Source organism: Pelecanus crispus, chromosome 5 (genome assembly GCF_030463565.1).
Source record: "Pelecanus crispus isolate bPelCri1 chromosome 5, bPelCri1.pri, whole genome shotgun sequence".
NCBI classification, from domain to species: Eukaryota; Metazoa; Chordata; class Aves; order Pelecaniformes; family Pelecanidae; genus Pelecanus; species Pelecanus crispus.
This window is the reverse complement of record NC_134647.1, coordinates 53764490-53788057: the sequence shown is the minus strand read 5'-3', so window position 1 is coordinate 53788057 and position 23568 is coordinate 53764490. Positions and strand designations below refer to the sequence as shown.

Here is a 23568-nt window from a genome sequence, read left to right as displayed (position 1 = left end):
CGTACGTCCCCAGCTTGTCCATGTGCACCCCAGGCACCCCTACTCTCACCAGTGTGCATCCCCCCCAGCACCAGGCATGTCCTTGCGGTCACGGCCTGCACAGCATGGAGGTGCCTCGCATCATTCCCACAGGTGCCCCAAACCTATCCCAACCCATGCCCACCACACTGCATCAGCCAGCAAACGCGCACCCCACTACAAACACATCCCAGACTCAAGCACATTTCCATAAGGCTCCCCCACATCTCTCCCCTCCAGCAGGTCCCAAGCAGCCAGAAGATTGACACTGACAATTTATCGCAGATGACCAAAACCACAAGCTCTTCAGCAAGGCAAACAACGAGAAAGTGTCCTCAACGCTGCCCCTTTCCTGGCTCCTCACACAGCAAAGGAGGTAAGCAGAGCCAGGGAGTGATCCCTCGCTGTGGGGCACAGAGGTGTGGACGGGATGGGGGGAGCCAGCTACTGGGGTCGTGGGGGCACGACAGTACCAGGGGCCAACCTTGGGGCTAAGAGACAGGGGACAGGCATGGCCTGGAGGGGAAGGATGGCATCTCGCTTACCCCGACAGCACTCCCAGGACAAGGTTGAGGACAAAGAAGGATCCAATGATGATGAGGGGGATGAAGTACAGCCAGTTCCAGGTGGCTCCTAAGGCATCATTGGTCTGGAGGAGAAAAGAAAAAAACACGTGTGATATTATGTTCAACACCAGCACCCAGGGCAGAAGGAGGGTGCATCAGCTCAGGTGTGGTGGCGATTCTCCCTCCAGGCTGACCGTGCCAGGCTCCTTGGAGTGATGTGACCATGCCCGCTGAGCCTTGACGGGCACCAGGCAGCTGCCTGTGTGGGCAGGTATGCCCAGGCAGGTGCTCCCAGCCAGCAGTGCCCCGATGCCCTTGGGCATCCTGCCCCAGCCACCCTCTCCTCCACAGTCTCCAGCCCGCATTGGGCAGGACCGCTCTCCTCTGCCTACTCCTACCATCCCTGCAGGAACACAGGGGCTGTAAGACAATGGTATACTCAGAGGTGCAGGGCCCTGTGGCCCGAAATCAGGGTGCTGAGGGTGCAGGGGCCACCCTGAGCATGCCCCCGCCACCGGCAGCTTGATTTGGTGCTCCCCTGCGCATCCCACCGACACAGGGCAAAGCACCCCCACAGCAGTGGTGCCTGGTGAGCACAGTGCAGGTTAAGAGGGAAAGATTTATAAAGTGCTTTAGGGCCAGCAAATCTGGCAGCTAAAGAAGAGGCAGCCAACGCTTATCCTTCCATGCACAGGGGGAAAGGGGCTGGTGCAGACAAGCCCCACACCTTCAAATGGGAATTTTGCTGATGGCATCATCACTAATACCCTGCAGACACCCTCCTGCCCCGGGTGCGTTACCCCAACGAGCTGAGAGCAGAGGGTCATTCTAACCACAGGGTAAAGCCCGACAGCTAAAAAGGTTGCTGGCAAGCCCGACTTTATACCTCCAGACATTTATTCATCAAGGCTTTTAATAAAGCAGTGCCCCTCTGTACCTCGCAGCCACTTCCCAGGCCCCATTTGTCCTCCAGTGTCAGGCACGGCGCACATGACGCCGGGCTGGAGAGTGATGCGGCAGAACGTGACTGTCTGGGGGAGGTGGTATCAATCTTGTTGCAATGAAAGACTCTTTCTCTTTTCTCTCTCTTCCCCCTTCTCCCAGTGCTAATTAAGCCCTCATCTTCGTCTGAGTCATTGGCACCACGTCTCCCAGTCGGCCAGTGCAGGAGCCGAGACGAGGCTCTGCAAGGGGAGAAGTGCATCTCTGAGGGGAGAGAAAGCCACCAGGCTGGAGTCTTCCTCTGGTGACTGAGGCGTCAGTGGGAACCTCAGCCAGGCGTCCCCACCACCCTGACGCTGAGCCCAAGGCAGGAAGGGCAATGCCAGCACATCCCGCTGCAGGCATCGACCACAGCACCAGGATGGGGATGCTGTGGGCAGTCCCCAGAGCTGAGGAGTCTCTGGCGCACAGCAGCAATAAAGACTTTGAGGTTGAGGAAAGCATCTGGAACAACTCACTGCCCTCCTCCTTCAGCACCAGGGAAACCACGCACATCTTCTCAAGGTCAAGAGCCCCAGTCCACCACCAGCCCCTTTCCTCGGGGCCACAGGAGAAGTGAGTGCAGGGAGGTGGGAAAGATGCATGGGAACCCCGTATAGCCAACGCTCATCACCACCCTCCAAAGACACCCAGGCCACCGCGCTGTGCTCTAACAGCTCCATTTGCCATGGCATTAGTCTTCAAGGCATTGTGCAACCCCTCAGCTCAAGCTTGGCTGGGCTTCAGCTCCCCGTCAAGATGCCATTGGGTACCTGCCACCCAGGCCAGGATTGCTTGCCTTTGAAACTGGCTCCTGCCCAAAACCCATGGGCTTTCCCCAAGGTCCTTGGCACAGGGGATGCAAAACAGATGAGCTCCTTTCCTACAGGTGAAGAAGACATCTTCCCCCAGGGCTGGGCCATCGCCACCGCTCCTTTGTCCTTCTCCCCTCCAGTGATGTGCAGCAGGAGATGGAGTGGGAGACAGGAATGAGATGATGGAACAGAAGGCAATTTCCCTGGGGTTATCAGCCAGCGATACCACCAGCAGCACCCAGAACACCTCTTCCCACTACAGTTTGTTGACATGGCCAAAGTTTTGCCAGGACCCTCCAGCCCCAAGATAAAATTTCCCAGGGCACATCCCAATGCTCCCTACAAAACCAGGAGCTGGTGATGCCCAGCCAGGCTGCGGTGGCTCCAGCCTGTCATCCGGTACCTGCTCGGCCACTCCGACTGCCAAAATTTGCCCTTTTATTCCCCAAGGAGCTGGAAGAGTTACTCCAGTACTTTTGCAGCACCCAGGCTGCAGAGAGCTCAGCCAGGGGGACAAGGGGGCTTGTTTGGGAAACGCAAGGGGCTTGGCTTTTCACAGGCTCTGTATCTTCCACTGCTTCTCTAGCCCATGGTGGAGAGCATGACCACAAAGCATTCAGTGCAGCAGGACATCAGCATGCATACAAGCCACATACACACGAGTGGATGTATTCCCATCACTCCACCCCCAAAGCTGAAGCACATGTGCCCAGGAAACCAAAGGAACTGCCACACCTGGCTGCATTTGCCTGAGAGAGGAAGCAGACTGCCAGGGTCTTGCAGAATTGCGGAGTCCAGACCCCCTTGCGTCATGCAATCTCCCCCAGACTTTTGTCAACTCTGCCTTAAAAACTCACTATTCCTACTGGAAGGCTCCTCAAGCAGATTCTGTAATGGCTGCTCTACTTTTCAGCCTAAATTTATTTGTGGTCATTTTATATATCCCTCTGTTCTTTTATCAGCATTGGCCTTTGGCTGAAATACCATTTCCCATCTTGATGTATTTACAGATAGCTATCATGGTCATCCCCAGCCTCTGCTTTGCTAGCCAAAGCAAGGTTCCTCCAGTTCTCTCTCATATGACTGGCTGTCCCTCCCTATTTTATCTAGTAGCCCCTTCCCTGCTCCAGTCCAGGCTCAGTTCATCTTCCCTGGACGCAGGAGATCCAAGTGAGTGATCCTGGTGGGTCCCACTCCATCCCTGCATGACGCTACCAAGACTTTGCCATCCTGCCTGCCAATCTCCCTGCTCCTTCAGGTCACCGCTGGCCTGTGGTCACCCTGCAGTCACTCGCTCACCCTATCCTCCTCCACACTGCTTCTTCCCAATCAGCAAGACCTGAGCTCCTAGGAGATATCTTTGCTGTTCCTCAACAAGCACATGGCTTTCCATTTCTCACTGCATCCCACTTCTCTTCCTCCAGCCCTCAAAATCCTCCAGCCTGGGGTGGCAGCCTCTGTCCCTCCAGCTCTGGAAAGCCAGCCGAAGCTGTAAGCTGGAAGCAGGAAAGCCCACAACTCATCCCTGAGGAGCCCTGCCGGTCACCACCAGCCACTACGTCCCCTCAACACCACCCAGCACATCCCGACGCTGCTCACTTCCCTGCCAGCCTCGCAGATCTCCTCTTCTCCTTCCCCTCTGCTTCATTAACACTTTCCCATAGCAAAAGCTTTACTACAAAGAGCAGCTCTACACAGTTTCCAGGTCTCTGATGCCAGGTTAGCCTGGCGTGACCTACCTTTGGCAAACCCATGATTCATTTTCCTCTTTTGCCTTCCAAATCTGTTCCGAAATGGCATGCAATCGAGGTCAGGCTTACAGTCCTATTCCTGCCTGCCTTACTTTTTTCCCCTCCTCCCCCCGCTTTTAAATATAGGCATTGCATTCGCTATTCTCCAGTCAGATGGTGCCTCCCCCAACTCGATGGAGTTGTTAAAAATACTTGTTACCAGACCTGCCATTTCATGTGCCAGCTCCTTCCAAGCATGGGGAGGGGGAAGCCATCCCAAGCACCAGGCTGATGGGCGCAATGGTCTCGGCGCTTGGCTTCCACACCAGCTGCGCTCATGGCTGTGTCCTCATTCCCACTATCCAGCCCTTTTTGCGGCCTCTGTCCTTGTGTTGGCCAAAAGCCAGGGTGAAATATCTATCCGTGCGCGAATCTCCCCAGCGTCGCTTCACTGTGCCTTGCTTCCATCTGCAGAGGTGGGGAACCACTCACTGCCCCTTTGAGCATCCTTCATGAGGTCCATGTCAGTGAGACTTTTGGCAGCTCCCAACTTCTTCGGTGGCAGGATATAGTTGCCTTGACTGAGCAGCCTCTTTTCCCATCCCTTTGGGGCATCATTCATTCTTAATATCCCTCCATAGGCAGTGCTTCATCGCCTTAGTCCACTGTGCCTTCCCACTGGCTTTTTCGCCTTTGCTGAAGGTACCAGGAAGTCATCATGTGCAGAGGTCAGGGTAGACATGGGGATTTTAACCACCAAACTACACGAACACTGTAACTCTTTTAACGAAGAAATTCCTGGCTCCTGCCCCGGGCTCCCTGTGCTGGAGCCCAGGTCCCATTGCTCACCCAAGCCTTTTGGGAAATGGAGTTGCCTGACAGCTGATCTTTGCTGCTTTTTCCCTTCCTTTTAAGACAACCACCTTTTGTTATGCACCCCACCAGCCTAAACCACCACGACCTAAGCTCTTCCACAGCCACCAGACCAAGAAATGTGTTTGTTGCTGCCTCCAGGCATACCCAAGACACCAACACAACCAACATGAAGTCATTGGTGAAGACTAAGGAGCCACAGCTTCCCCAGCTGACTCCACACCCAGCCGTGTTTCTCATGCCGAGGCATTGGTAGAGACTCACAGCCATACCCTGGCAGGAGCTGAACCACTGGACTCACATCTCTGCTGTGGACACAACCTGTCCTGCTGCTGGCGAAGCCTCTGAGCCTATAAATGACACCACCAAGGTGTGGGAGCAGGACCCTCATGCGGTAACAGAGCCAGCACGGCGGGTGCCCACCCAGCAAAGGAGCCCTCACCGGCTCCCGCTTCTCAGCCTCCAGCACGGGGTTATTCTTTTGGCAGCTCTTGTGGTTTTTTTCTTTTTTTAAAAGGGTGGCAAAAGGTGCAGGGAGCTGCAAAAGCAAGTCTCACTCGGGGGGCCAGAAATCTAAAGAAATCTTAAATATATACCCGAGTTGAATGCAAAACACAAGCTCGCAGCCCACACGTACCCTCCCTCAGGCTGCACTCGCATGGGAAACTTTAGGATTTCTTTGCTATAGGGGAAGGGGGGAAAAAACAAAAAAATACCCACAAATTCAGTCTCTCCCACTTAAAAATAAACAGAGAGCATGTTCTGCCTGTGCAGGGCGCCTTTAATGGCCATTCATTGCCCACCAGCTTGGGGAGGGGGACTGGGGACCAAGGCTGTTGCCACCCAACTCATTTGGGGAGCAGCAGGATGCGGGGAGCCGCTGGACTTCATTCAGAGAGCGATCCACCTTGTTGATTCCCTGGTGTCTAGTAACAGGGCTATGGTCCCACCTCAGGCTTTCCCTGGAGGGAGGGGAGCTTTCTGCCCCTTCCCCAGCAGGAGATGTGTCCTCGAGATGCCCACAACCAGCTTGGCCAACTTCAACTTCCCATGCTGATGCCCCATAGGCAATCAAGTCCCCTCTCAAAATCCATCTGCATTAGGAGAGAGCCTCTGTGGGTTTTGTTTTAATCTGGACCAAAATGGCACATAATTAGATTGGGGTAATAGACATTCATTAGTAACCAACTGGCCGTGATGTGCTCAGGGGATATGGCAGCACTGTAATACAGGGCAGGGGGGAAATCCATGGGACCTCCAGTGGCATGGGTGGCCCCACCCTGCTCTCATTGTGGTCCTCTGCCAAGGATCTCCCACCCCACAGAGAGCTCCCACAGAGACCCATGGCTTTGCCTGCATCGCAGGCAGGCTTTCACGGGCAGGGACAGGGTGACCAAAGCATCCCAACCATTGCAGCCAGGAAGGATAGGTGTGCCTGTCCCCCCGGCTGCAATCCTAGCAAGGGGGTTTGGGGATGATGGGGAAAGCCAGGATCTCAGGAGGCTTTGCTCTGAGTGCTGTGCCTGTCTTCCCAAGCACTTTTCAGGGGCTTGCTGCCTGGCGTGGGGACAGAGCAGACCTGCTGGGACAGAGGGTACAAAAACACCACAGCTCCTATGATTGGTATACCAAATCCTCAGCTTGGCAACTCCCGATGGGTTTTGCCTGGTGGTGACATGCACCATGCCCCCACCATGGCTGATGCCATCCCTCCAGCATCACCTCTGTGGCTCCTGACCTGATCCTCCCTGCAAACCACAGCTGCAAAACACACGCAGGCCAGCAGGAACAGCCTCAATATCTCCATACCCCAACAAAAAGGAAAAAAAAAAATTTAAAAAAACCCTTATAGCAGATTCCCTGGCCTAACCAGTTCCCTCAAGACCTTGACACCCGCTGCTGCTCTCCCCAGCGCAGTAACAGATCTCTTTCTTCCCTTTAATAGCAGTAATTTGATCTCCTGCATGCAGGGCCATGCTTCACTCCCTGCCAGCCCTGCCTGGTATCCATCAGTGACCCCAGCACTGGACAAGATCTGAATGAAAATGCTTTGGTTAATAAGGAAATTGGTACATTTCCTTTGCAGCGCCGGGGCTGGCCCGCGGCAGGACGCATCCTGCCACGGCCGTGCACCGGGGTCTCCAGGCAGGGTGGGCACCTCCTGCCCGATGCCCTGCCTGCAGCGCTGCCTTTCGCTGGCCCTGGGGTGCTCTAGGGTGCCGGGGGCAGGCAGCAGGCTGGAGTCCCTGCAGCAGGGCCCAGAAAGCTCAGCAAAGTCCATAGCCTGTGGGCAGTCTTCTGTGCACACATAGGGAAGGGGAAGGAGTGGGGAAACAGGAAAAAACCCAGAATATTTCATTTTTCTGTTTTCTAAATGGCATGCAAAAAATGCATTGCTAGAAGTGTTACTAAAATCAAGTCTTTTCAAAACATTTGATATGGGCATGGAGACCAATTATTGCTCTGTTCTCCTCTGATCCACTGAGAAATCACACCCAGATGCATCCTGACCCCACGTGTGCCTCCTCCTCCTCCTCTCCCCCCAGCCATCCCTTGCTGCGACCCCCCCAGCTGCCCCCACCTCTGCTCCTGAACCCCCACCTTCCCCCTGCCCAGACCCCTCCTGTGCCTTCCCCAGCCCCAGATGACAGCACCCCCTTAACTGCCCCACAGGCAGGATGAACTTTTCCTGATGGAGTATTTGCAAAGCTCCTCAGCCTTCATTAAACCCAGCACTTGGCTAAGGCAGTGCCAGCATTCCCAGCACAGATCCTCAGCATTGGGCTCGGACACATGCCAGCACTGCTGCCTCTCCTGCTGGACCTGGAGCCTGCACGCTGCTGCAGGACATGGTTTTCATGGGATCAGCTTTGGGTTTTTTTTCAGTGGGGCTTGGCGATTGCCAGGCTGGATCCCTGCTTTGTTTCCAGCATGCTGCAAGCCCAGAGAGGCAGCTCAGGCCCCACAATACATTTCCTAAATGAGGAGCATCCCCAGCTGCAATGCTCTGAGACAACAGACCCACGCGCGACCTTGCCCAAGGACCCCAAGTCACCCCAATATCCCCAGTCCAGCCCTGATGCACAGCAGCACATGCACCAGCACAGAGGTGTGGAAACAGCTTTGCAAAGCCTTGCCGGCACAATTTCCAGCACCAAACCTGCTAATGAAATTAGGGACCTTGGGCTTAACGAAGATGAGCAGCGGGGACCAGGCAGCGCCGAGACACCCTGCTGCCTCCTCTCCTTGAGCCTGGAGTGGTTGGGCAGTGCTGGAGCATGGGTGCCAGAGCACCAGTGACTCCAATGGCCCCTCGGCTCCCCCACTCCTGCCGGCAGACAGTCTAGGAGCGAGACTTTCCCGTGCGGGCAGGGAGGAGGGTGCGGGCAGGGAGCTTTTGACAGAACCTGCCTGCAAAGCTGGAGATCCAGCAGACACAGTTTGTTTCTTGCTGTGTCATTTCAGCACACACACAGAGGGAAAAGGAGGGGGGGGGGAAAGGCAGGAACATTTGGCAAGCTGGTGAGGGTCTGGCTTTGCTGAGTGCGGAGAAAGAGATGTTTCTTCCAAAGGGAGAAGCGGATAAAGCAGGCTGGCTGCCGCACACGTGCCCATCGGGGATGGGATCCAGCACCCACAGCTGGCAGCACGCAAGTTGCCGGCTCAGGCATCAACAGGAGCCATTTGGGGAAAAACATCTCATTTTGTTAAGTTAGGAAGGTTTTAAACCTTCAGGGTGGAATTTGAAGTCTCCTCTCTGAAGTCCTCGCTTACTTAATTGCATTTAAAACACTCAGTGTTTAACATTTCAGAGGAAGAAGCAGGAAGGGGTTCTGTCCTGTGATGCCACAAGTGCCGGGGACTTTTGGCAACCCCTGTCCCCTCCCAGCACACAGCACACCCCGCTTCGCCCGCATGGCCGGGAGCCGCCAGGAATAGCTGCAGAGGCATTAAGATCTGTGCTTGCTACCGAGCTGCTAAGAGCACTGGGTGTTGATTAAATTTTCATACCTCCCTGACAGGGTATTTTTTTGTGTTGCGTTTTAATTTAAAACACACAAGAAAGGACTCCTTTTCCCTTTGCAAGTGTTCCAGCTTGAGAGCCTGGCGACGTCCCAGGACATAGAGTCTAAAAAGCCAAGTGGTTTCCGTCTTTTGCCATCCCTCCCATCTCCTCCACTCTCCAGCCTCTCTCCCTCCTCCTCCTCCTCTCCCCAGAGATCATCTCTAGCCAGTGCCGCTCCTTGCTGCAAGCCACCATTACCCATCACGCTCCCAGCTTCACCCTCCACAGTGCCCGAAGGAGCAGCAAGGCAGGCTCAGCCGCCGGCTGCAGGACCACTGCTTGTACTGAGCTCCTCCAGTGCTCTGCCCACTGCTGCAGTGTCAAGGCAAGTGCTGTTTTGGGGGGTCTTTGCACCATTGGCCCTCACTGCAGAGTCCCTACATGCCTCGGCACATGGCTGGCACCGCTGCAGCTCTGACCCTGGGACCAGGGACCCCAGGGGACGGGCACCAATGTCCAAAGGAGCTGCAGCAGCTCCTGAAAGCACCAAGGCTCAGGGAGGTTTCCCAGCTCATCTTGGGTCTGAGCAAACCCCAACAGGAGCAAACTCCTCTCTGGTCAAGTCATTAATTTCACTGGCCCCTGGCTGCCCCACATAAAGCCAGGCACTGCCCTCGCTCTCCAAACGGCAAGAGAAGAAACACACCCCAACCTGCACGGTGCTCAGGTCCTGCACACACTGTTCACACATAGGTGCTTTGGGGAGAGCAGCTGAGTTCTGAGCATCCCAAGGGATGACCGCAACACCCTGGGAATTTATGCCAACAAGTGACGAGCAATTTTGTATGCACGCATATGGAAAAGTAACTGCTTTGAAACAGATTCATCCTCTGAGCCCCTCCAAGGCCACTCAACTAGTGCAATTGGGGACCTGGCAGGGAGCAGGACAGCCGAGCCTTGCACGCATCTCCAATCCGTGCGCTCCAGCACGGCCAACAATTTAACACACCTCCCTTTCCCAGTGACCCAAATCACAGCTGTCTGAACAGCCTCCATTTCAAAAAGGATGGATGTTTCACCACATTTGAAAACCAGGCTCCAGCAGAAGATCTCAGGTTTGGTGCTTCACGGTCAAAATCAGCCCAAGCCAACTTTTGAAAACCCAGCCCCACACTCAGCAGCATGAAACCCCAACCCGTACACGTGGGGTGCCAGCCCTTTTGCACCCCACATTTAGAGGAGAGCCCAAACACCAGGGCAGTGCCAGGCTCCCACAGGGTGGGTTCCCCTTTCACCCTCCTGGCCGCAGCGCCTTGGGCATGCTGCAAGCACATGGTAGTTGAGTCACACTCGCTGCAAACCCCCTTCCTTGCAGTGGTTCCCATTTTGCTGCTGCTCTTGCAGAGTCTGTGGTGCTGAGCGCTGCATGCACGGCTCGTGCTTCACACCTAACGAGCACGTTTGCAACTGCCTGGCTGTTTGCAGGCAGCTGTTCAGCTTTGCATGGGGCTACAAGACCTGCACACCCCATCTCCCCTGAGGCTATGGCACACAGGTCTGCCCACAACCACTGCATTTTGGTAGGTGTTTTGGAAGTTGCCAAGGACTTCGTTCTCTTTCCCCCAGCAAACTCTCTTCTCCTGCTGTAAAAGCACCCAGAAGGCTCCCAGCCCTCAGCTCTGGCATCTCCTAAGGATCCCTCTACCTTTTTGCCCTCCTGCTTCCCTATAGTCCCAAACCCTTTTGCTATGAGAGGCCTTCTGGGTTTATAGCAAGCAGCTGTGACCAGCTAGCTCCTGTTAGGCCTTGCCATGCATTTTTAATTAGCAGCATGGATAATCTTCCAGTGCCGCTTTAATGCATGTGCTTAGGAGGCAAACATTTTTACCTGTCGTTGCTAATAGCCGTGGCCCCACGCGAAGTCAAGTCTGCTCTTGGCATGGCCCAGCTGCATGGGTTGTTGGTTATCACTTGGTTATCACTGCTGTGCAGGCACTCCTGCCTGTCTGCCGGTTGCTCCAACTCTTGGAAGTTTACTGGAGCCACAACATTAGGATCAGGAGTTCAACCTGACGGCCAGATCCATGCAGGAAAACAGGCTTTCCCCACGCAGCAGGCTCTGGTTCTCTGCACTGGCTGAGCTGCACCTGTGAGGTGCTCGGAGCCTCTCCTAGTGGGAGCAGAGGGTGCCTGGGGCCACAGCCGGACATGTGCCTGTGTTTGTACCCGTGGCCCCTTACAACCACATTCGACCTCAGGAACCACTTGCAACTCAACCGCTTTCACCTCATGGCAGACTCCGACACTGCGAGCAGCGTCAGCAGGAAGGAGCAGGCAGCCCTGTCTCCCCGTCTGCATCTGTCCACATTTGCATTGCTCCCACAGCTATAAACAGCAGCTTTCTCCGTGCACTTGTGTTGTCGTTTGTCCTGCACTAACCTAACGCTAATGCCCAACTGGGGGCTGCGGTTCCCATGCCATGTGGCTGGTGTTACCCGCTGCAGAGAGCACAGAGCAGTGCTCCAGGCAAGGGACCCAGCTGGGACAGGCAGGGCTGACCCCTCTCCCTGCAGAGCCCACCAGGCCAGCCTAAGGCCCCAGCACGTGCTTGCCACGGGTGTTTTTCTTCCCATCTCAGCTCCCGGCAGCGTGGGGGAAGAGAGTGGCAGCTCCCAGCAAGCCAGCTCCTCACTACCTGCAAACACAGCGGCTGAGTGCTTCTAAACAGGAAAGCAAATAAACAATCTCGGTGAATACATACAGTCTCTCGAGTTGGCATTTCAGAGGAAATAATGATTTCAAACTCCTCTCCTGTTTGCTCTCCAGGACTGGGGGAGCCAGGCTGAGCATCCAAAGCCACCAGCACCACTGAGCGCCTGTGCCGTGCCCGGCCAGCCTTGTGGCAGGCACCGGCAGCCTCTCACCAGCCCAGCCTCCCCTCCCAGACCCCAGCATCACTATTTAATGACAAAACTGCAACCCTGCCCATGCCAGCACACCAGCAGAGGCAGAGAAGTAGGACAGCGAGCCTCTTTGCCAGCATTATTTTTCCCTCTGGTCCCTACAGAAATCAGGCTTGGTCTCAAGCCAGCCCAGGGAAGGGGCATCTGCTCCAGTATAAGAAGAAAAGCAAAATACTCCTTAGCCCCTGTTTTGGACCACAGAGACAGCCTAAGGAACCACAAAGCTAAAACTGCCGTCTAAAATAAAAAATTAAAGTCCTTCAGGCTCCCAGGGACGGGAGCTGGAAAAGCCATAACCCCCCACAATTTGAGGCTTTTTCTTTTTTTTTTTTTAACCCATACTGTGATTTCTACCTAGCAAGACAGCATTTCACGCAGGCAAGGCTGATGAAAACAAGGCAAAAGGCAAGCACATCCATGAAATAACACGTGGAAAGTACCACGGGGCTGATTAGCTTTTCGTGATGCTATCTACAAATTCCAAGAGCCCCGCTTCTAGACTCGGTAAAATTGTGGAAAAATGGATCTTAAAATCACGATACAGTTACACAGGGGAATATTATAGTAAGCAATTTCTTTGAGAGATTGCTAAAGTAGTTTTCCTGTGATCTCCCTCTCCTTTGTGGTGTTAACCTGCAAGGACGCAGCCTCCCATCGCTTTACTCCAGTGGGAAAGCAGACAGTCCCCCGCCAATTCCCGCAAACCTGGGGCATGTGCTGGGCAAGGTCTGTGCTGGTTAGCAGTGGGATCCTGCTCTGGTTTGCTCCTCCGAGTGATGAAGGTGACGAAGAGCATCCCAGTAGCTTTCCACCCCTGCCCAGCCCTCCTTCAGCATGCCCTGGGGACCGCATCCCCCATGCATATGCCTCATTTTTCTATTAAAAAAAAGGCAGAAACCCATTTTGCTGCCTCCAAGCAGCAAAAGGACTGAGCACCCATAGCCTTTGCAACCTAGAGGCACCCTGTGAGATAGTGCCTGTCCCTGGGGAGGTGCAGTCCAACAGCACTGGGAAGAGTATCTGTCCCTCACCACCTCCCAGAGTGAATCAGCAGCATTTTACTAAACCAAGGCCCCAGTCCTCATTCAATTAAAAGCCAAGGAAGGTCCTTAATCCTTTCCATTATAGGTAAGTAATATCTGATTCTTTGCAGAGGAGCAGGAAAGGGAGGCACCTTACGGTCCTGGCTATTGGGGACACTGTGACAGAGCGCATCTGCCCGGCATTGCAGCCGATGCTGGGAAGACCATTCGGATATTGGGCCTGTGGCTCCCCAAGTGACCCAAAGAGCCCTCGATTTAGCAGCTATGGTGGTAAACAGCGGATCCTGTAGGATAGGTCCTGCAGAGCATGGTTATCAGTGCTCCCAGCAGCATTTCCCACCCTTACCCCCCAGGAAGATCCAGATGGTGGGTCAGCAAATCCCAGATATCAAATGGATCAGCTCCAGAATTCCCAGTAAGGACACCCTAAGTGGCAGGAGACCAGACTTTCTCGGGAACTGCTGGTACAAACGCACGAGGTGGATCAGACTATAAATTTCCCATCCACATAGCTCACTGGCTACTCACACACTGCAGCCGGGCTCTAGCATGGGGACCACTGCTGCTAATTGCTGCAGGCGCTGAAGGATGGGGAGGAGGGGACGTGAGGAGCCCCAACGGAAGCAGCCCCTGGCTTTTGCAGAGAGCCAGTCATTAATGCAAGAAACAAGGTGCAGGGCAGGTCGCTGGTGCCAGTCACGGGCAGTGCTGGGCACACACAGGCTGTGGCACAGTGGTGTGAGCAGGCAGCAGCTGCCCAGCCATGCTAAAGGCAGGGGAACCACATCGCCAGGCAGGAAAATTCACCTTTCCTGCTATACTCAATTATGTCTGGACAATAGGTGCTGTAGTCAAGTCTTTAATCTCATTGATAAGCCAGAAGCAGCCAAGAAATGGTCTTTTTTCAGTCTGAACTCCCAGGTGGTTCAATCCTGCCTAATTCCCCCACCAAAGCAGCAAGATCCAGACACTGCCATCTCCTTTAAGAAGAGGAAAACCAAATCCTCATGGCAAGGTCAGCCCCTTGCCATGAACTCCCCCCTTTCTACCCCAGCCTGGGTTTCATGGTCCGTCTGCCCGTGCATCCCTGGGATGGACGGAGCAGGAGGGAGAACCCAACGCTGGCAGCGCGGTGCCTTCGTCTGGGGTTAAAAACCAGCCTTTCTGCTCATAACGAAGTAACTATCGAAGCATGTTTCTCCATCACAAGCCATCCAATTTGCCTCCTGCAGAGCAATGCCAGTCTGCAAATCTCCAGGCGTTATGGGAACTAGGGTATAAAAACATTCCCAGTGCAATGATGCTGAAATTGATGCTGGAATTAGGCTGGGAACAGAACTGGCAGGGTTGCTTCTAGCCCATAAACTAAAACATACATATACGGCCAATCACCCACAACGATATCGCGCTTTGTGATCACCTGTAGCTTTTTTTCCTGCTTCCAACTTTGTCCCCAAGTTGCTCCCTGCGTACCCCAAGGGCTCGGGCATTGGCAACTCCAAGCGGCTGCAAACCACAGGAACCCAGCCCAGCTTCATCAGCACTGACAGACATTTGCAGCACGAATACCAAAGGTCTCAGCTCCCTGTCAGATACCAAAACGCTAACACTGCCCCTGCCCCAGGGAGGGAGTCCAAGTCCAGCTCCGGGGCTTTCCAAGGCCGCCACAGGGATGCAGGCACATCCACTGCCTGGTCCACAGGGAGAGCAGATGCACAGTGCCCAGAAACCATGTCCACTCTTACAGAGGTGCCCTGGGGAGCACAGGGGGAGGAAGAGGAAGGAAGGAAGGAAGGAGGATGCCTCCCTGCTCCCCAGGGACAGCCCTTGAGCAGGAGGCTTGCTGCAGCCCATGCCCACAAGGTTTTGCTTTCTGCCACAGGTTGCACAACCAGCCCAGAGATGGGGGCCAAAGGCCTCAGAGCTCCCTTTGCCCAGAGACATGTAACATGTGCCTCTTTATTCCCCATCTCCTCCCCAAATGTGACAGACTGACCCTATCCCCATCACAAAGGAAACTCAGCATCTCGCAGGTTTCCAGGACACAGAAATACTATCTCTGGCTCCCCATCCCCATCTCCAGCTGCCCAAAGAGACCGCAGAGCAGCTCTACTTACATTGTACAGGACTGTGGTCCACCCTTCCATGGTAATGCACTGGAAGACGGTCAACACAGCAAAAAGGATGTTGTCAAACTGCGTGATCCCATCGTTGGGACCGATCCACTCCCGGCACTCGTAGCCTGGGGGGCAACCCTGCACCCCACATGGATGGGGGGGGTCCAGCTCCTCTAGTTCACCTGTGAGCAGACAGCAGAGAGACAAAGGAGACAGAGGTAAGAGAGAGGCAGGGGACAGGTAAGGGGAAGAGCCTGAATGCAGATGGGCTTGGGGCAGAGCTGGGGACCCTGCTGGGACTAGCCCTGGCTGCATGCAAACTGCTCCCATAAGAAATTGGGATGTCCTGAATGCAACTGGGTGATGCCTGGTGTGCACAAAGCAAAACGCGGGATCTTCTGAACCCTGGCCTTCCCACAATAGCAACATGCACTTGCCCTGGCTGTTTTCCACCCGTAGGATGTGGTGCAGGTGCAGAGCCCTTCTCCCCACCTGAATTGTTTGTGTAGCAGGCTCGGTGCAGCTTCCCACTGTAAAACTCCAGGCCGATGATAGCAAACATGAGGATAGCGAAAAAGAGCAGCAAGCCAATCTGGAGGAGAGGCACCATGGCCTTCATGATGGATTTCAGCACAATCTGCAGGCCTGGGAAGGGAAAGAGAGCATGGCTCAGCACAGTGATGCAAACCCTCTGCCTGGGGCACGTCCATCCCACCTCTGCCAAGAGGATAACAGCAAGCAGAGAGGATGGACAGCCACCAGACAGATGCAAGAGGCCAGCACAGCCTGGAGGATCTCTTTGGGCAGCTGAGACCATGGAGGAAAGCACCATCGCAGGGGGAGCAGGGAGGGCCAGGCTGCAGAGCAAGGCTCCGGGAAGTCTGGCTTCTGGGTCTGGGGTCCCTCCTCTGATGTCCTGCCTGTCCTTGTCCCACCTGGACTTGGTGGGATGCATCCCATGCAGTTCTGTCCCCCTCACTGCCCCCATGGCATGGATCCAGCACACCACCCAGCCGGTGCCCAGGGCAGGAGGGACAGGAGGACCAGTGCCAGCAGCATCCTAGTTTCTTTATTTATCCCTGTGCCAGCAGATGAAATCTTGCAAAAAAACCTAAAATCTCCCCTGAATAAACCTCAGTCCTGAAAGGATCCACCCACCGCCTTCTGGCCAGGGAAGTGGAGCCGCCGGCGGGCCCCAGCGAGCTGCCGAGCCCAGCCTTGTGTCAGCACAGAGCAGGCTGGGCAGGAGGAAATGCCACCTGGGGACACCAAACACCGCCATCCTAGAGTCCCCTCCCCTGCGCATTACCCAAGGGGTGGCTGGAAAGATGGCATGTACGATCCCTGCTCTGTGGGGAGGTTTGTCCCCCTCTTCCCTGATTGCACCCTACATCTCCAAGGTAGCACAAGGACCCCTCTCACTCTGAAGGACATCAGGGACAGATGCAGACAGCCTGGGAGGAGGACCAGGAGCATCCAACTTACTGGGAATGCCTGAGACGAGCTTCAGAGGTCTGAGCACGCGCACAGCCCGCAGTGTCCGCAGGTCCACGTGGGTGTTGAAGTGCGTCCCAGCAGTGGCAAGGATGCTGCAGACAGACAGGGAGAAAGCAGAGTCACCCCGGGCAGAGCCCTCAGCCACCCCGGTGCCAAGAACCATGTTCTCACACCAGGCTGGGGGGAGCCGTGAGGAGCACCATGTCCCTGGCCAGATACAGAGATTCAACACCTCCCAAAGCCCACATGCCAGCGAGCCCCATTTGATGCTGGCACCAAAGCAACCCAGGGGCCACCCAGCCCTGGCAGCCCCCCATTGATGCTCCCAATGTGCCAGGATGGCTGGGCACAGCCCCACACCGCAGTGTTGGTCATCACCCATGCCATGCAGTCAATGCTGCAGATATAGTGCTCATCACAGCTGCATGGGTTTAAACTCCCTTCCAGGCAGGTGGCACATGGACCAGAGATGGTGCCCCAGAGATGGGGGTCGCTCCCCTGATGATGTTCACCCATGCTCCCCTGGCAGCACCTCCAGCCGTTGGCTGCTCTGGCTTTTTCCACACATGGAGCTTCCTTAGAGTCCCACCTCTGGGATTGCTGAGAAGGAGCTGAGAATCTCACACGCATTCAAAAATCTATAGTAATGAAACTTTGATGACCTTGGAAGGCAACCGGCAGGCACAGGAAGGACTCCAGAGGTTTTTGTTTAAAACACAAAGATTTTTTCAAGCCCATCTCTGGAAAACAAACTGGGGCAGAAGGGAGCTGGTGCACACTGAGTCCATCAGTGGAAATACTCGGGGCCCCTGTACCTGCTGGGGGGAAGGGCATGCTGAGGCTCAGGGGTGCTGGCAGAGCCACGGGAGCACAGACAGCGGTGCTGGAGCTTGTGGCCTCCTCTCCCATCTGGGCTCAGTCCTTGGGGGACTGGCTGAGGAGGAGGAGGAGGGCTGCACTGGAAGAGCAGGGGATGGGAGAAGAGGGGACAGGGGACCTGGAGGAGAGTGGGACAGAGGGAGGCAGCAACCTTGGGGCTGTTTCCAGCAATCCAAAAACCGAGGGAAATTGGGTCATTGTTCCACTAACTCATCTAATTACAGGCCAGAGCAGCTCTCTGGCGCGCTGAGCAATTAGCACTCTTTCTCTCCCCCTCTCCCCGAGGTACGGCAGGTACCAACCTGCCCCTCCAGAAAGGCAGTTGGGTTTCCTAGGATACCCCAGCAGCAGAAACGCTCTCTCATCAGCAGACCAGGCTGTTTCAACTCCTTTTCCTAGCCTTCTCTTCCTCTCTTCCCTGGCACAAGGGATTAGCAACAAAACCCGGTCCCAGCAGCAGCAGCCAGGATGCATTGCTCCAGCATCGCCCACACTCCCCGTGTATCAGGCTGATATATATGGGCACCTTTTGCCCTTGATGGCACTTTCCTTTTCCCCCGTGCCTCAGCCTGTGACCAGCCCCCGCTACCCAGGGGGCTGACAGGAGAAGAGAAAAGGGACTTAATTAAGCCAGGAGCACCCAGAGGCTGGGGAGAGCTGCATTGTTAAATCGGTTGTAAGATCAAAATCAATAAGTACGATAAAGCACAGCCACTCAGCAGCACGTGGGAGAGAGAAGAGCACAGGCGCTTTCATCTCTTTCAAGCAACCTGCCAGTGAGAGCAGGGTAATCCAGCACTCCCCAAAACACTGGCATAGAGGACACGCTGCGCCCAATGCCGTGCTGGAGACACCGAGACCCTCCTTCAGCTTTTGCTCCTCACGTCCTGATGCCTGGTGTCCGACCAGCCTCCCAAAGGGTTGAGGGAAAGGCGTTTGCAGCCCTTGCACTGACTCCAGCTGGGGCCAAGTACCTGCAGGAGACCAGAGATGCTCCTGGGCTGGACACAGACTCCAGCCCTTCTCCCAAGGGCTTGCCAGTGCAAGCCCAGCACTGTGACAAGCCCAGCTGGAAGTCTCCTGGCAGCAGAGCAGGATCGACAGCTCTCTTCTACCACCACGGAGTAGCACGAGCCATGGTCCTACACAGACAGGTGGAGTGATGGAGATGGAGCTGTCACCGCTCCCAGCCCCATGGCACATCTCCTCCCCGGGGGCAGGACCGTCACCTGAGGCACCACTGGTCCAACGTGGCAGAGGGGAGCAGAGCACCCTGGCTGCAAAGTCCTCTGCTAACCCAGATTTGTTTGAAGGACTTAGGAGCCGTCGTGCTGAGCCTTCAGGCAAGGTTCAGGCGATTTCAGGGCACTACTTCCCAGCGCTCTAAATTAGCTGCTAAGAATGGGACTCCTCTGTGGCAAGGTGACATGCTCCTTGTCCTCACTGGGGGACGAGGGACATCATAAGCTCTTTTGGAAGGGGGTTTGGACAGATCACCAGAGTGAGGTGGTTGCACTGCAGATGTGTCTCCCAACCAACAACAGAAAGATGACCGACAGCTATGAAACAGGTGCCTGTGCATCCTTTTGCAGGCACAGCCACAGCTCCCGGTGAGGTCAGATGCACTGGGAGCACGTGCTGCTGGAGCTGCTTCCGGCAAACCCATCCATCCCAGAGCACCGAGGCACGCTAGAGCCTCCGAGCAGGGTCTGAGCAGCCCTGGGCCATTTTTAGACCAATTGAGGTGTCTGGAAAAAGCTAAGCAAGCTTCCAGGCATGAGAACCTGGCTTCTGTCTGCTTTTCCCAAGCCCTTCAGTGGCTCTCAGTAAGAGACATCACCTCTCCCTGATAGCCAGGCTTCACTAGTACACACAGACATTACCACCACATTACTGCTAATAAGTACAATGCTCAAAACACATCCTCCTGCTTTGGGCTTCTCACCTGTTAATTGCTTATTAACCCTCTAAGCATGCTTTTGCTTTTTTGGGGTTTTTTTTGTTTGTTTTTTGGGGTTTTTTTGCAGAGCACCACCCATATCACCCAGCACAACCCATTTCTGATTTATTTATTGACACACATTAAGGTTTTGTAAAGCTCCTCAGGATACACAGTGCAGAGATGGAACTTGGGCTGTGACAGACCTTTGTGCTGACACAGGACAGCAGCTCCGGTATCTGTAGAACAATTTAAACCCTTTTTGAACACTTACAATATCCACGTCTGATGTGCTAATAATTATTCTTTATTTTTAGGCAAGGACCCAAACTAAAATTACATCTCACCATCCAAGTTATTTGAAAAAGCTGCCAGATTGGGCTATAAAAATCCCAATGATCTCATGCTTTTCATCATATGTACTGGAGAAAAAAAGAAGAAAAAAAAAAAAGTGAAGGCGTTTTTATAGGTCACCCAGGCAAAGGGGTTAGGTTTTACTTCTTCAGAGGAAAGGGGGAAGAGACTTCAGGTGGAGAAAAGAGCAGAAAGGAGCTATTGGAAGAATGCAAATGAGAGAGGAGGCAGGATGGGAAATACATGCTAATCCCCAAAGTATAATTGAATAGTGAGCAATCACCGGCAGACAAAAACATGTTTTCAGGGGAGGGAAAAAAAAAAAAAATCCGATGCTTTGTGTTTGCAATCAGGATGATTATTTTATTTTATTTATTTACAGGCTGCGGAGTGAAGGGTGAGCTCCCGCTGGGCCCGCCACACCTGCAGGCTTTGGGGCTGGCTGCCTGCGGAGGGATGCTCAGCCCTCGGGCACCGCTCCAGCTCGCAGCAGCTGAGCAAAGCACACGCCCTCGCCTCCAGCTGAAGACCTGCACCTATGGATTTCTTTTCCCGGGGGTTTAAAAAAAAAAAAAATCACATTTAAAATTACACTCTGCTTTTTAGGACTTAGCGGAATAAACCATGAGCGATGCTTGATGACCCTGCCCCCATAAAGCCCTTTTACTAGCACTGAGCCAGCACCAAATTCGGGTCCTATGTCACACTACAGCACCCACCATGCCTCCGCTGCTTGTGCCAAGGGCTGCACATCGCACCCGCTCCTGTCCCCATTGTCCCATTGGGAGTGGCACCAGCAGCCCTGAAGCCTCAGCCCTTGGGGACAGCACACACAGCTAGGGGCATGCTGCAAAGGGCTTCGCACGAGGGACTTCAAGCAAAGGCTGAACCTCCAAACAATCAGACTGACCTCGATTCAGCCCACACACACCAAACCGAGCATCCCTCGACCATTTCCATCAGGGACCGCTGCAGAGGCACATGCAGACAAGCCGTCCCAGCGAAGGGCAGCTCCGGGGTGTGCTGGGTGGAATCGGCTGAGACAGACTAATCTCAGCGCAAAATCTGGGGCAGGGAGGGTGCTGGCTGGCTGGCTGACGCACAAATTAATATTTATAATTAAGTGGAAAGGCCCCTCAAGGCCTGCACTGCCACCTGACTCTACAAGGGAGACTACTTCATAATTAATACACTGGTCAAACGGCTCATGGAAAGTAAGTTACCTGACGAATTTACCCCATTCTTGCCCTTTGCTGCTGGTGAATCAATCCCTCCCCCCTCTGCAGACAGCCTCTCAACTATCAGGATGGACTCTAGGAGGAGTTGGACCCCAAGAGGGTCCAAACCCTGCTTGAGGCAGGGCCAGCGGGATTGGGTCATCCACCCTGAGGATGCCCCAGCAGAGTGCAGTGCTCCTGCTTTGGGGAAGCCAGGAGACAGGGACACCAGGCCCAAGTCCTGCCCTCGGCACAGTTCAGAGCAACCTCAAACCCTCCATCATCTTCGCTTACTCTTTCTAGGTTTTGGGGCCGTGACACAAGTGGATTGTACTGCTGCAAAGTTGCTGATCCTGCCTTCCCTGGCAGCTTTGAAAGCCCTGAACTGGGCACCAACAACTCTCTGCAAGTTGTGATGAGGGTGAACACAAAACCTGCCTTCACCAGCCTTCAGTCTGGGGGATGAAATGATCCCCTAAGACCATTTCTTCCTGGAGAAGCCCCCAGGATTTGGTATACAATGGAGCATCCCCTCTGCAAGCCCGCCCTGCACCTCCCTCCCGCCTCCAGCCCCTGAGATGCCTCTCGGTGGATACAGGGTTTGGCAGGGGGAGAAGATGCTGGTGAAACTGTGTTTGCACAAACAGGACCTGGTGGAAAGCTAAAGTCATTACCAGGAGGCTGGAGAGCCAGCCCTGCAAAGACAAATACAGCACACACAACCACGTAGCATGGCAGGAGATGGCTGAACTCATGCCAAAGGAGAGGTCCGAGACCTCAGGGATATTCACCCAAGCCTGGGTGATACCACCTCTCCATGTGAGGATGTGGTGGAAAATAACCCCTTTCTCCTTCCCTCGAGCCAGGCTTTTACCCCACAGCTACCCTCCTGGAGCAAGACCCATAGCAGCACAAAGAAATGGTGCACAAGGACTTTGCAGCTTGGCCCAAGGCTTTACCCTCCCTGGGAGGACGAGGGCTTCACCCCAGCCCGGGAGCTCTGCACCCAGCGATGCAGAGCAGGGGTGTCGGGGCTGCGGAAGGAGCCCTTGGGGGCTGCATGGGGCAGAGGGGAGGCGATGCCCCGGGGACCAGCAGCTGCATGGGAGGGACTGACTCACTCCGCAGAGGAGCTGGGAAGGACGGGGCAAAGCACGTGAGCAGCACGCGGGCCGGCTCCTGCGCCGGGAGAAGGTAGGATGCGTGTCTCCCCCAAAGCCAGAGCCACGGGTCTGCCTGCCCAGGGGTCACCCCACATCCCCCCACCACCCATCCCCAGCAGTGCAAAGCCTCTTCCCTCATCACCCACCCTGTTCCCTCGCTGGGGAAATGGCACTGCCCTTTGTACAAGGTGTTGATGTCAGGCATGTCCCATCACCATGGCATATGGCACATGAATCATTCACAAAGCTGGGGAATTAATTATTCATCCAAAACGAAAGACCAAACACTTTACTAATTGTCCTGGAAGGAAAGAGCTGGGAAGGGGGTAGGAGATGAGGCAGACATCAGGTTGGAGACCAGCACCGTTCATGAAAGGAAAAGAAGGGAAGAGGAAAAAAGTCTTGTCTGGTGCGATCAAAGCATTGCTCTGCTTTTGGATTCGGGGTTGTCTCTGTACTGGTTTATCCTATAGGACAACACCCTTACAATGGTACAGGTCTGGCAGAATAATCCTCTTGGGATGCTGCACTTGTGCGCTGATTTAACGTTTGTTCTCCAAGCCTTGTATCCACTCCCCCAAACTTCCTTGCCTGGAAGTGCACTGTCCTCCCTTAGTTAAGAAAATGCAGCTGTCAGTGCCAGGGGAAGAGCCTGTTCCCAGTCTGGGTGTGCATGTGCACGTGTGTGTGTGCTCTGGCACATGCATGGGGTGTCAGGCATGCTGCTGGGGGCCAGTACCCCAAACCATGAGGGGATGCAGCATATGAATATTCTTACACAGACCTTCTGCCAACTCCTGTTCAAGGACACCACCCCTCCATCTCTGGACCTCCAAGACCAAAAAGACCAGCTAAGACACGCAGAATTTGGGTTGTACGAGGTGCACTAAAAACCAGAGGGCAATGCATCCTTGCCTCTGCCATGGGGGAGCTCAGAGGAATTGCTAAAAGGGCACCGGTCACCTTCCAGGACAGTCATTCCAAAATTCAAGCAGCACCACAACAACAACCTTCCTTCTTCGTCCCCATGCTCACGTTGCAACCCCACAGCAAAGAGGAAAGCAGCCTCCTAGAAACCACTCTCTCCTGCTTCACCCTAGCCATAGCTGGAAATCAGGGCACGGGTGAGCGCAGGATGACCGGGAGGTCAGAAGGACAGGCTGGGCTCACAACTGCGCCACTTGCCTTGCAGGGAGAGGACTTTGGTTTTCAGGCCAGCCATCCAGGCTTGGAGAGCTGGGCTTTCCTCTGCCAGCACAGGCTGGTACCCCTCTGGTTGGCTCTGGGTTTGCTAAAGGCACAGAGCAGGCACCACCAGCGATCATTCATTCCTGCCTTCCCTTGGCCACCCTCCACCCCACAAAATCCTGTAATGAAAACCACAGTGCCCAAGGGCTTCACAAAAGA

At 54.6% G+C, this 23568-nt stretch overlaps 1 protein-coding gene across 1 annotated transcript in view; it reads right to left on the bottom strand.

Annotated features, from left to right (window-relative positions):
• Positions 1-23568, bottom strand: part of CACNA1E (calcium voltage-gated channel subunit alpha1 E) — a 114035-nt gene that overhangs the window by 58664 nt on the left and 31803 nt on the right. Inside the window, exons 5-8 of the mRNA XM_075710071.1 lie at positions 16598-16701; positions 15605-15757; positions 15113-15294; positions 564-667 (exon numbers count right to left, since the gene is read on the bottom strand). Coding sequence (XP_075566186.1) covers positions 564-667; positions 15113-15294; positions 15605-15757; positions 16598-16701 — 543 coding nt within the window. The remainder of the gene's footprint in view (positions 1-563; positions 668-15112; positions 15295-15604; positions 15758-16597; positions 16702-23568) is intronic.